The sequence below is a fragment of the Coturnix japonica genome, chromosome 7 (assembly GCF_054131305.1).
Source record: "Coturnix japonica strain WE chromosome 7, WE-NBRP24, whole genome shotgun sequence".
NCBI lineage: Eukaryota > Metazoa > Chordata > Aves > Galliformes > Phasianidae > Coturnix > Coturnix japonica.
In genome coordinates, this window is record NC_140669.1 from 16,417,037 (window position 1) to 16,430,660 (window position 13,624).

At 35.4% G+C, this 13,624-nt stretch overlaps 1 protein-coding gene across 16 annotated transcripts in view; it reads right to left on the reverse strand.

The window, feature by feature from the left end:
* The window catches only part of STK39 (serine/threonine kinase 39), a 112,878-nt gene that overhangs the window by 32,856 nt on the left and 66,398 nt on the right, over positions 1 to 13,624 (reverse strand). For 14 of the 16 annotated variants that reach the window (XR_014947937.1, XR_014947936.1, XR_014947940.1 and 11 more), the window contains 3 exons: positions 2,206 to 2,328; positions 2,058 to 2,090; positions 618 to 685 (listed from right to left, as the gene is read on the reverse strand). Coding sequence is in view for 10 of the 16 variants with exons in the window: in XM_085552430.1 (XP_085408556.1) it covers positions 618 to 685; positions 2,058 to 2,090; positions 2,206 to 2,328 (224 nt within the window). In the remaining 6 variants the exon portion in view is untranslated. Of the gene's footprint in view, positions 1 to 617; positions 686 to 2,057; positions 2,091 to 2,205; positions 2,329 to 13,624 lie in introns of those variants that run through there. The other 2 variants (XR_014947939.1, XR_014947938.1) reach the window with 2 other exon arrangements.

Sequence of the window (13,624 nt, forward strand, 5' to 3'; positions counted from 1 at the left end):
CAGGTTAGCCATTTAAGGAATATAGCTATAAATACAGAAAAAGCCATCAAGTGTCTCAAGACAAATGTACTTCTTACACAAGAATTAAACTGCATAATTAAGCATTATCAATTCTTAGCTTTAAATGGATTTTCATGAAAGGTGCCTCATTTTGACAACGTCAAGTCAGACAACATGTTTGTATCCATTTTCTAAAATATCAGTCATTTCTCTACAGTGGCTGATCAAACTTGCCAGTGAAAAACGTTCTGAGTAGGCAACTTGTAATACAGCTATGGTTTATTTCTGTCAGAGACTGACTGCTGAAGTGTGAAAGAAACTCATTAAAAATCTCTCACTGTGATCCTGCATTGCAAAAGGGAAAAAGAAAGAAAATACTTAATGAAGGGTACATTTAGCCTGAAGCCACATTCATATTCTGCTTTTCATTTTACCCTATTTCAGTAAGCAATTAAAAGACAGCAATTAGTCACAGAAACACTATTCACATTGGCCATACTGGGAGATTAAAGAGGTTAACACTTATTTTATGTTAATATTATGAAAGTAATGATGGAAATCAAGAATAATAAAGTCACCTTACAAGGAATGTTAAAATAAATAGAAGTATCTCTTACCTTAATCTCAAGACAAGATTCACTGCACATGGAACTTCACTATATTCATCGCTAACAGCAGGCTGAGGCTATTAGAGAAAAGAGGAAAAAAAGCATTATCATGGATGCCAAAGAAAGAAAAATCCTGAAATACATGCCACACTAACAGTCCAACATCAGAATATTTCACACATCCCCTACCTCTCAAAAACCATTTAAACTTTCAGCAACAGTCTTAAATATAGCTGATAGCAGTAAAACTCCTGGATTAAAACTAAAAGGCCTATATTAAAGAACTGAGCAGGAGGACTTTTAATCCATTTTGTATCAAACTCCAGTAACCTGTTAAATAATCTGCAAACAGCAAGAGTAACAAGCTGCTATAGCCATTATCTCTGAATAACTATTTTCGGTAGATGTAAGACTTCATTATGATCCATTTGCTAAGAACTAGCAGTGTATCAAAGCAGGCTTCACAGCTTGGGGAATGTCTTCCACTGAGAAATCATACACATATCTTTCACACTATCACTCCTACCTCACACTGTATTACTCTGTCCACTACATACTGATTTGAAACTGCTGAGGAATTCCAGGGTAGAATCCCTAAGCTTTATGAAAAAAATCAAAAGCACAAGGAACAGAGCATGGGCCCCAAGACCATCTCAGCCCTGACTGGCAACTTCTACAGGTACTGTAACAGTACATAAACAAGCCCTGACACTGAAACACCAGGGTCATCACAGCAGCTAGCAAGACCAAACCTAGCAGGAAACCATTATACTTTGTGCAGATATCTGTGTCATCAATTAAAAAAAAAAAAAAAAAAGATCAGAGCCTCTAAAATTGCAGGTGAATTGGCAAGCATCATCCACCCACGGAACAGGCACTTTAAGATAGAAGATCACTTTTGCTGTAAGCCAATCAGCTTATTAAGCCATTATTTACAGCACTGATGCTTCTTATGCTCTCAGCATGGAGTTTTATTACTCTGAATTAATCCACTATGCCATACTACTGAGCTGTTTTACTTCATATGGCATCAAGAATTTTAATTACAAGTCACACACTGTGATACATATCCTGACAATGAAAAATTATTTGGAGATCTTTCAGCTACTCCAGAAGAGCCATTATCACCCTGACAAAAGGCAGCAATTATAGTGTGATCCAGTTGGGAAGATTCATTAAAAGTAGCCAAATTACTTATCTTAACCAGTTCTCTTGGGCAGGAAAGTAACATCACTTTGAATTTCCTATCCATTTTATTCAATATGTACTCAAATTAATTTCTACAGGCCCAGCTGCACAAAGCTCTGTCCTCATAAGTACTTGCCATACAAGACTGCAGAATCAAACCAACGCTTTCCATTTCACATTTTTAATGAGAAAAAATTGAAAGAAATCCCTTCCCTCAAACACTTGGAAGAAAAAAAAAACACCTGAAAGATACATTTTTACCTCTGTGTTCTCCTCTTCTTTTACTCTTCGTGACTAGAAAATAAATGCAGTGAAACATGAGTTTTATGCATTAAAGATCCAGAAATACTAACAATTAAGACAGAATATCTTGCAAACTGTAACTGTCTTGATGCAAATTAAAAGTTACCTTCTCCTGAGAAACAGCAGCTTTTCCTTCTTCACTCTTTTCATCCATTTCATCATCACTCCACTCCCAGTCTCCATCTTCTGTTTTATGGAGGTGACCACTGGAACCTGGAACTCGTCTAACCTACCAAAACATTAAGTGTTCTCCATTAAGCACACATTTTAAGTCTTCACTTGAGTCTTGGTTGATAAGTACCTCTTCATAATTTTTATTCTATATGACTTTTTAAAACACTGGAATAATATCTGACATCAAGGGTCAGTCATTGTAACTAGTGGGAAGAACTAACCCATGCAGAATTCATATAGAAAAAAGATGATGGAGGTGATCAGATACATTTTATAGCTGCTTCAGAACAAGCTCAAGTAAATGACAAACTAAACAATTTCAAGGCAGTAATTCAAGGAAACAGAGGCTACACAAACAAGGAATACAGGTTCTTGGAATACAGGTCTTGACAATATAATAACTTGTTCTGCTAAAAAGCTTAGAAATGCATGAAAGGCATTAAGGATAGTTTACAAGTACAATTTTCCTTTTAAATTAAGTAGTAGATGTATGTAGAGTGAAAAGGTAAGCAGACATGTACCAAACTAATCTAACTGGGAAAACATCTGTAGGTTAGTCAGTAGATCAGAAGGCTCAGAAGCAACAAAGATTGAGAACCAAACTCTGTTGCTATTTTGATTTTTCTGTGCCTGACAACAGGCCTGTTTCCCCACAATCTGTTCAGCCTGAGCAAAATAGAGGAACATCCAGCAATTCTCACCACGCGTTGTCATGAAATAATGAGACTTGTAAGATTGTTGGAAGCACAGCACAATAATCAGAAATCCCAATGGTGCTTCTCCAATTATTTTACATCACTGAACCAAGGTACATATACAAGCAGGTATCTTTGTGTCCACCTACACTTTTTAAACCCTCTTCCTTCACTTCATATGTAAGCCTCAACTAGAGAACAGGGTGAAGCTTCCCTGTTTCTCAATCCAGGTTTCTAATGCACTGCTCCTAGCTCCAGCTGCACAATAAATGGACTCAGTGTCTGCATCATCAGCGATTATCACAGATACAAGGGAAGGCAGCAGGCAATTTGCATGGTGCTTGCAATTATTGATTATCCTACAAGGAATGGCCCTGACGTGGGCTTCTGTTTAACAACATGCACATCTTCTCAACAACTATATGCTAATTTATGGGAAGATATAAGCCACAAGCAAAAACAAGCTTTTTCAGATAGAACAGGTTACAGACATTTACAGACTACTTGCACTAAGCAAAATATCTTCTGCATCCATTTTCAGTTGTTCTGGAAGCTTGTTTTAAGTAGAATGATGTTAATGTCACTTAATGATGCTGGCAGAGAGTCACAGGAAAAAGCTTACTGATGAAGACGGATTGCATTTCAAGCTTTTAAATAGATTGCCTTTTAATAAGGAATAAACAAATGGCTAAAGGAAAAGAAAGTTACTTCAAAATAAAATACAGTGTTAAATTAAATGATTTTCTTGAAAGGTGTCTAAAGGCAGAAAAACAGAAGTCTAGACTTGTACTCCATCCACCAGATTTCTTCCCAACAAGACACACATTCAAAGGAAATCATACTTTCTGCTATAGCAAAGTACTCGATCAATTCAAATCCCAAATCAATTCTCTTTTACCCATCATAAACCTCTATCACTAGTACCACATATCAGGTGGAATGATACTAAATTTATGTTGTTATACATACTTACCATCAGATTTTTAATACCAGTATTAGCTCTGTTTCTCTTCAGATTTTCAGTGGGCTTTTCAGAGTGCATTTGTTAAAATGCATATAAATAGTAACAAAGTACTTTAGGAGAATTATATTTTACCATCCTAAACTATAATTTTAAAAATAGCAAAGGAATAAAACACAGCAAAAAATGAAGGAATAAAACATACAGTATGCAAACAAAGCTTTTTAGGCTTTGAATATGAGGCAGCTAGAGAAGCATCTTACAACATGAAAAATAATGCTGTTGAGATAATCTAGTAGTTTGTTACACTGTATTTTTCTAGGTGATGTACACACAAAGTTTAGCTATCATAGAATTATTAAGGTTGGAAAAGACCTCTAAGACCATCTAGTCCAACCATCCACCCACAACCAATATTGTTCACTAAACTGTGTCCCTAAGTACTACACCTTTTCCTAAACATCTCCAGGGACAGTGACTCCATCACACCCCTTGGCAGCCTGTTTCAATACATCACCACTCTTTCTGAGAAGAAATTCTTCATGACATCCAACCTGAACCTCCCCGGCACAACTTGAGGCCACTTCTTCTTGTACTGTCACAAGTCTTCGAGAAGACTATTTACATTCAGCCCACAAAAACATGTAAGAGAAAAACATTTTGCTGAAGAATAGAGTTATACATATGTATACTTTTAAAGGCTACAGTTGTAGCCTTTAAGACACTCACAGTGCACAATACAACAGCAGGGATCTGTGCCACAGGTCTGCATCTGTAGCAAAAACATTATAGTATGGTCCATCAGGGGAGAGGAAGAAAAGGTCATCCCATTTTCTCCTATCAAACCACAATCCTTTATGGTAAAGCTTAGATTATTTTCCTGGGTAGTGGGCAGCTTTAGCTTCTTTGAAATTCTGCATCTTGGAGAAGTTCATTAAAAAACACTGCAATGGGCCAAAACAGGAGTAATTTTAAGTTTGTGGGGACCTGAATAGCTCCATAACATTTGACTGTTATCTGAAGTACATACAATATACAGCTATAGAAAGCTGTGTTCACCCATGTAAAACATATGAATATGTTCTTTCACAATAATCTCTCCGGTCATCGCAAAACTATATGGAAAAAATGGTAGAAACAGCAGCAGATCTAAGGAGATCACACATACAGGCAGCAATAACACTATCAAAATATTTTTGAATATCAAGGACATCCCCACCCAAATTCAGACAATGTAACATGACAAAAACCTCACAGGCCATCTAGAATTCCACTTAGAGAATCTCTTCTATATCTGATAGAGATTGACTTCCACCCTCTTCTCTAAAGAAGCTGTTGGTTGTTTTTCTTTTTTCTGAAATGCATGTTCAAGCTACTCTTTAATTAGCATTAGATGCTTTCCACAAAATAAAGTGCTACAGGTAAAACAGTGTGAGTGAACAATGTCAAGTGTATGCAAGATGAAGCATTTATTCCATGTTCAGGTATTACCCTGGGAAGTAAAAATAGCCTGAAGATGGGACAAAAGAACTCAGCCTCCAAGATAAGTATGATTTGAAAGCATAACTTGAGCACTGCCTTGAAGTACAGCACACAATAATCAACAAAGAAAGCCCATATTCTGCGCCCTGTTTATCAACACTTTCAATTGAGATTCAATGATACTTTACCCTTTAGAGAGGAGATCAAGATAATCCGATTTTCTTATAAAAATCAAGTGTGGCATTTCATTCACATGAACTATCCTAAAAACAATGCAGTATATTCTTTATCTGTACTGTGTTAAACTCCTGTTCTTTGGGGCGAGGAAGAAGGCAGAGATGTTAAGAATGAATCCACAGTTTCTATCAATATTACAAACTCATTCAATCTGTTGGAGAGAAGACATCTCTGTAGACCTTCATATGCAAGTCTAAAACAGTCAGAGGACTGTAGTTCAACTTTCCAATCATCCATGTCATTGCTGAAATTTGCAGAGAAGTTCAGGCAGAATGAGAACGGATGCTTGTCTTCAACTGAAATCAGCCATTGACACTAAAGGTAGTTCGAATTTCTCCATATTCTTCATATTCTCATTCACACCCAGAGTGTGTTGTTTTATTGTTTTTGTTTTTTCCTTCTACATCCAACACTTCAAAAATTAACATTGTTTCTAGGCTAGCGTACTTAAGATAGACCACCTTATGTTATCCTGCAAGAAAACTAATGAAAGATCACTTAGTATTTGATTAGAACAAATCACATTCCATTCCTCAGCAAAGCACTGGCTTTTTGGACAAGATCAACACTTGCTTGCAATTTTCATTTGTGAAGCAGAACAGCATTAAGTCATTAACAGATTCTTCCATTAGAACTAAGTAGCTGGAACACTGCTGCAGGTGATCTTTTCTGTTTGGTCAAAGGGAGTATGAGAAAGCCTTCCACGTGCACAAGTACCAACCAGCTTCTGATAACATACTGCTTTAGTACATTAATCTCAATGGGGAAAAGAAGGTGAATAAGAACAACAACCTTAATGCTGGTCCTAGCAAGAGTACACTGCAGAAGTTACATTTGGAATATTTTCAGTATTTGATTTTCTCTACTGCAAGACTGATAACAGCAAGCACGATTGCATTTGGCCCATATGATGACAGTTCAGAACATTCTATTTGTCTTCTTACCTTGGTGCAAACCTCTCATTTTACAGAGAGAAACAAAGAAACCAACAAATGCAGCAATTCATCCATGTAAAAAGTATATCAGAGACAAAACAATGAACCAAAACAAACTTTTTATATCCTTACCAAAATACGAAAGCTCTTTGCAGAATGTAGCAGCTAAACAATAGCAATGTCTCCATCAGCTTTAGTCAAAATACACAGCACTGATGGCTCTTTATGCAAGGATTATCTCTCTCAGTAGATAATTCAGAGGGAAACAAACAAGTTAAAACACATGCAAATTCCAGGTTTATTGTTTTAAAAAACCTAGACGTTATATCCAAAATAGAACTATACTAATTTGTAACTTTTGCTAATAAAGTTAACAACAAAAGCCTTGAGCCTAACAAAAATAAATTAATATGTATTAGAAAACAGATTTCATATAAATCAGGAGTGCACAGAATTAAAAAAAATATATGAATTTGAATGACTGGCACTCAACCTGCACCCAGAGAAGCAGCTCAGAACTGTAACTAAAAATAGTTTGTATGAAGAAAAACTTAACAAGCCACCAAAATCACCACAGCTTTAGAAGAAACAATATGAACACCAGCTGAACACAGTATGCCAGGATAATGAGTGAAAAGATACGACTACCACAAAAACATTAAATATCAAATTAATATTGCTTATACTCTTGCTGGTTAGTGATTATTTCATTATACATCAGAGTCACAAAGACAGAAGAATAAATTATTATGTCAGCAAAGCAATTGGTCTTCATCCTCTTAAAGGAGGATGCGGATCATAAATATTCCTAACATACAATAATATTTATAAGCTTTCCAGGAGAAAGCCTGCTTAAGCAAATGAATGTGGTAACCACAAAACCTGATCATCAAAAATTAGTTCAAAAATTGCATTAGAGAGAACTTCAGTACCAGAATGCAGAAGCTACCTACATTCTCCAAAGCCTGATGAAAAGCAAGGTACAACATAAGGAAGTGAAACAAATTGCTGTCTTCTAAGCACTGATGTAGTTGCTATAAGTAGATGTTAGAGAGGCTAGGGAAAGAAGAATTTATTATTCACCACTGATTCTTTTACTTCTCCAGTCTCTTCACAAGTTAATTGTTGTAGTGGGACAAGGAAAGAAATGAGTATTTTTCTGAATGTTAAGAGCTTTCTACTTCTCTATTCAGAGCTCCCCAAACCAGCAAAGAACCTGGCCCACTAACAAGTTTAGTATTTTATTGCAGCCTCTAATTTTTGAAAACAAAAATAACACACCACAAGATAATGCATACGTGCATTAAAAACTACTGCATTACAAACATGGCACAATTCATCAACTACACCATATATAAAAGTAGTTTGTTTAGTAAGAGTAATTTCATGCATCTATTGTCTTATTTCTCATTCAATAGAAAGATTACTGAACAAATCATACTGATTTTTTGCAGTATTTCAATTATTTAAGATATTCCTATTAAAGTCTCAATAGTAACCGAATATTTGGAGTGGGATTCCAGTAAGATCTCTTTTACACAAAAAAGAGAAGAGGCAACCTGAAAGCATATTAAGCAAGCTGCATTAGTGTATGCAAAATTCATACCAATAACAAGCATTAAACATTCCACTTTCACAGAAAATAAGTTTATCATGCTCCATGTAGAGGTAACTTAGATCACAGAAGCAATTCACTCTTAAATTCCCAAAAGGAGGCAAATGTGCAGACATAACTCACTTCACACCTGAAGAGATCTTTGAGGAACCCTAATCTTGATCTACACCTTCTCACTATATAACAGTTGGAGCTATACTAGTCTTTTCACTTGCACACCTACAGAATATGATTTTATTTATTTAAAACACATTCTTATGGAAATATAACATGTCATTGAGTCAGCTAGCTTAGCTTCTTCTAGGGAAAAAAAACCTGTAATTCTACTGCTGATGCCATTCAGCTACATCTGTTAGAACTGTATGCAAAACACACACAATCCCACATGCCCTAGAGAGCAAGAATGACAACTTGGTTATTTCAACATGCTTTTCATTTCCTGCATCCTAATCTAGTAAGAGCCAAGATTTTACTCTGAGACACAGAAAAGAAAGAAGTCCTTAAAGACTTCTCCCTCCTCCAGAGGCAGACTTTCTCCTCAAAACACCCTGATCAGCAGAAGACTTCACAGATGCTTTGCTCTACTCCAAGATGGGTACCACTTCTGTGACAAAATTAGTTAACAGTTATAGCAAACACACAGCAGCCAGGGATGCATGAAATGCAAAACAAGTATCAGTTCAGAAAACAAGATGGTGCCATCTACAGTTGTTGAAATCAATGTTGAACCTATTCCAAGAAATCTGAGTCATTTTCTCCTGAGTTTTTTTAGTGAAATTCTGAAAAAAAAGTCAAAATGAAAGCATGCCTCAAACTAAGGATAAAATACACCCCAGTCAACAACTGTTGGGCACTTTGGAGAGGAGAAGAGGATATGATTCTACAAAAAGGCACAAATGTTCACAGGATTGTTCCTTGTGACAGTACCTTTCCAATAGCATTAAAAATCTCTGAGATTGTATTTCAAAAAAATTAAGTTATTACAAAGATCATGCTGTTAAATTTTAAACTTAAGAACACTTCCTTATTTATTACACCCAATTACTTTCAAATATTTATCATCATTACTTCAAATAACTTTTGCAATGGCAGGGAAAAGTGAAAAGCTAGATAAATTTCAAACTAGTGTCTCAAGCAGCTTTTTTAGAGTATGGAAGTATAGCAGTTTTCAGATTCAGGGATAGTGAAATGTTTCACACACACACACAAAAAAAAAACCAAACAAAAAAAAACCCCAAAAAACAACAAACACCACCACTACCAAATCTCTCTATACTTAAGGGAAAAAAATAAGCCGTAGTTCCCAAAACAATTGACATAAGCTAAGAAATCATGGTTACCCATCACCTAACCTGCCACATGAAACTTCCCAGGTGTGGGAGTAGCCAATGCTTTGTCCCTTCACCCTGCAGTAACACCAGTTACACCCCAGTTCTTTCAGTAAGAGGTGACAGAAAAAAAGAGAATTAATGCTGAGCATAAAGGTGGTCAGAGAAGACAAAATGGGAACCTGTCAACATGAAAAAACACAGGAACCCCCAAAAGAAATTCCAAAAGAAGCTGACAAAGTGCATTTGTAAGCAACTTTTTGCTTTTCTGTTGTGTTTAAAAAGATTTCCTGATACAGAATCATTTATTTAACAGAATATATAAATATAGCAGAAATAAAGAGTCTTGGCAGAATTGTGCTTACATGCCTCACTCAAATTTAAGAGAAAGGTCTGGCTAGGAAAACTTTTGCTAAGAAAGCATTTGTGTTTCTGAAACTTGATCAAGTGATCATAAGAATCAACGCTTTTTCACTGGTTCCTGAAACACAAACATTGGAGATCATCACTAACTCTCAACCATAGAGAGTAGATCTTAAACACCCCTATTTCTTTAAAATGCATAGATACATGCTACAGATTCCACCTGTCCAGTGATTCTCAAGAAATTAAATAAAGAACTGCAGTTTATTCCACACAGCTTGAACAACATAAATCTGGCATACACACTATATTTATTATGGGTCCAGTAGTAACTGGGTCCATCACTTGCTATTTAACACAATAAAAAAAAAGTAAACATTAAATAGCAGCACACAAGTTTATTACTAGAAGCAAGCAGGAACCCCATCAAATAACACCAATCTTAACCCTTCCATAAAACCATGGCAATGCTCTTTGCAAGAGGAAGGACATCACTGTTAAACACACTAGTAGTTTTTATAGAAAATACAGGCTTTAAATGTGCCAGTATTACTTGGTAACTGACAGAATAGGTAGCTTTTCCAATTTTGCCCTTCCCACTGCTGCCCACTAAATATATATGTATTATTTTTTTAAATCACAAATCTCAAAAGCTTCACTTCTCTTACAACTTCAGCGTAAAGAATTTGCCATGCCAGCTGCTCCTGTTATTTTACTGGAAAAAAATATTTTTTTAATTAAAAATAGCCAATTACAGACAACAGTTTCTGTTTCATCATATATTATTATATGTATTTATTTTTCTAAAAAAAAACAGACCAGTCCCCCTAATGAACACCTTAAGCCCATAGAGCAATCATGTTTTACAGATTTTACCTTCAGCTCTCTTGCAAGTCTTTTATGAATGTTTCCCAAAATGCAAAAACAAATTTTAATCCCAATACCTATGCATATATTTGCATTCTAATGCAACGAAGGAAATCAGCTTATCACATTTATCCAATCACAGCACAAACCTTTTACTTAAAACAGTTCTAAATTTAATCACAGCTTAGCACTTGAAGTAAAGAGTAAATATTGGAGAATCCACTTTTCTACAAAATATTTTCACACAGAAAAACACTGATCTTTTTGCATAACATCTACACTGTAATCACATTTTTGCAAAAAGAATTTGAGGAACAAGACAGAGCTTGAATTCCCCCAAGTATATATCACCTTTTGTTCAATAGACAAGATGCTTCCTCAGGAGATGGCTAGTCCTCATTTAACCCATCTCTCATGTCTGTGAATGCCTGAATCCCTTCACTGTTGGCTATTAAGTTCCCCCAAGTTTATTATTTTGGGAAGTTTATCTTTATTATGATGTACCACTGCCTTTCAAAAATAACACCCAAGGCATTCGGGTCTGTAAGAAGTAGAAAGGTAGTAAGATAATAAGGTTGCCTGATGTTTTGATGTTTGCATTTCTTCCTCTTAAGCCACTCTGTACAATGATACAAATGATACAGGGAAAATCTTACTTAGTTTTAATTTGATTTTCTCCCAATTGGAAAAGAAGTTAGACTTACCATTAAATGTTTCATATTCATGTGGCAGGAACGAGCTTTTTTGGCTTGTTTTTGTTTGTTTGTTTTTAATTGTAGGGTAGCTTAAGACATTGCCAGCAAGTGTATATGACATGGCACAGAAAAATAATTCTATGATAATTCCAGCCTTTTGGGTCCAGAAAGTAATTTTAAACTCTCAACTTGGAATTAGAATTGAGATGTGCAAGCCATCACTTGGGAGTACATAAAGCCCCTTCCCTTTGTAGCAACTGTGGAGGTTTGATGTGTTTTGACTTTCATTAGATGGGTAGCTTCAAGTGCTTTATGCTGCCCACAATGACATGTCACGAAAACTCTGTTATGGTTAGAATTCACGCCTGCAGAAAAGGATAGGTACTGAACCCTGAACACAAACAGAAGCTACCATTTGTTTTTAATCATTATTACTTCTCTATATTGTACAAACACTTAGGTTTATGGTTTTAAAAAAAAAAAAAAAAAAAAAAAGCACAGATGATGGAAGGCTTTTGTAGTTCCTGCAGAATTTCTTCAGGCATTTCTTGTGCATATATTCCACACTATAGACAACAGAATATTTGGAATAAACAATGTACAGAAACTCCTAGGAAACAAACATGCTCCTTGAAGTACATATCTTTCATGTTTTGAAGTCTCATAGTTTTCAATTTCAATAGTTCAAGGTGACCTAGCTATAGCAGGTGAGAGCATCAGCATTTTAGTTCATATACCCTGAGTCGGTAAGAGTGGTGAATATTCTTGCATTTATGTTATATTACAAAATACAAGAACATAAAATCCTTCAATTCCAGGTAATTTCTAAGTTTTTTTTTTGTTTTTTTTTTTAATTCCAAGTCAGGTGTAACTGATATCCACAAAACATGGTAACACTCACATAAATTGTTATTCCATTTAAAACTTTATATTAGAATAATGTGTCAAAATATTTCATTTACTTTGGGGTTAGGCTTTCATAAATCAAAACTGGAACCTACATTATTTTTCTTCAGTAATATTAAATGCACCTCTGCTAGAATTAATGTATTTACAGCTATCCAGCACATCCTTGCAAAACTGCTATTTGCTCTGACGTGTGCAATGTCATGTTTATTTATAATTACCTTCAGACAGATAAGTCAGTAAGGACAAACTGTGAGTCATAAATACAAATGCACAAATATTTGTTTATTCCTTAACACTGCAGAAAAGACTGCAAAAAATGAAGTGGAACCTGAGTCATTTTAGACAGGAATTACTTTACAGAGTAAAGTAATTTACACTTTAAAAATGTGTAAATTACCAGTTCTACTCACTACCGGAATTAGTTACACTGTTTACTCAGCATCTAGAAATGCAAGATCATTATATCATTTTCATGAAATGACACTGCATGAAGGAGATGGATAATTTGAATTTACATAAGTGTTCCTTAAATCTCTACCAGATATCGAAGAGTGCCCTTTTTTATTTAATGAATACAACAGCACAAGTTAAAGAAAAGAAGTCTGGAAAAAAAACAGTTTGCTTTAAATATTGATGATACTGATAACTGGTTTGCTTTCCTAGTCAAACACAAGCAATAGCACGCTCAAATGATGAATGTGGCACTGAGATTAACTGAGTGAGGGAGGCAGAGCCATGAATTAAGAAAACTGCCACAAACATTTAGATACATTCACAGGTTACAAATGGAATACAGGGGAGCCATCAGTGAAAAAAAGCAAAGATAGTAAAAGCCAAAGAGGAAGTGAAGAAGTGAGCACATTCCTACATCATTAGAGAAAATGCTGAAAAACAGATACAGGTGTTCAGTGCACCAACAGCCCATGCACTCTGAGGAATTTCCTCTCCAAAGCTCTTCTTCCACTCTTTCACCAAGCCTTTTCTTTCCAGGATTATCTTGCTCAAACACAGGAAAGGACAGCAGCTCAAACTAGAGACTAATTTTTCCACATCAACATCTTGTAAACAAGTGCAGGTAATTCCCTGCACTGCCAATTCTGCATTCCAAAACCAATAGGTTTTATGTAAATACTGCATCATATTTGCTATTAATGTTCCAGACAGAGTCCAGCATTTTAATCTGATTTTTCTTAAGAAACAGCAGTGTTTTGGAGAAATCTTTATAACATAGAAAATGTGCCAGTTTAGTAATTTAGTATGACTT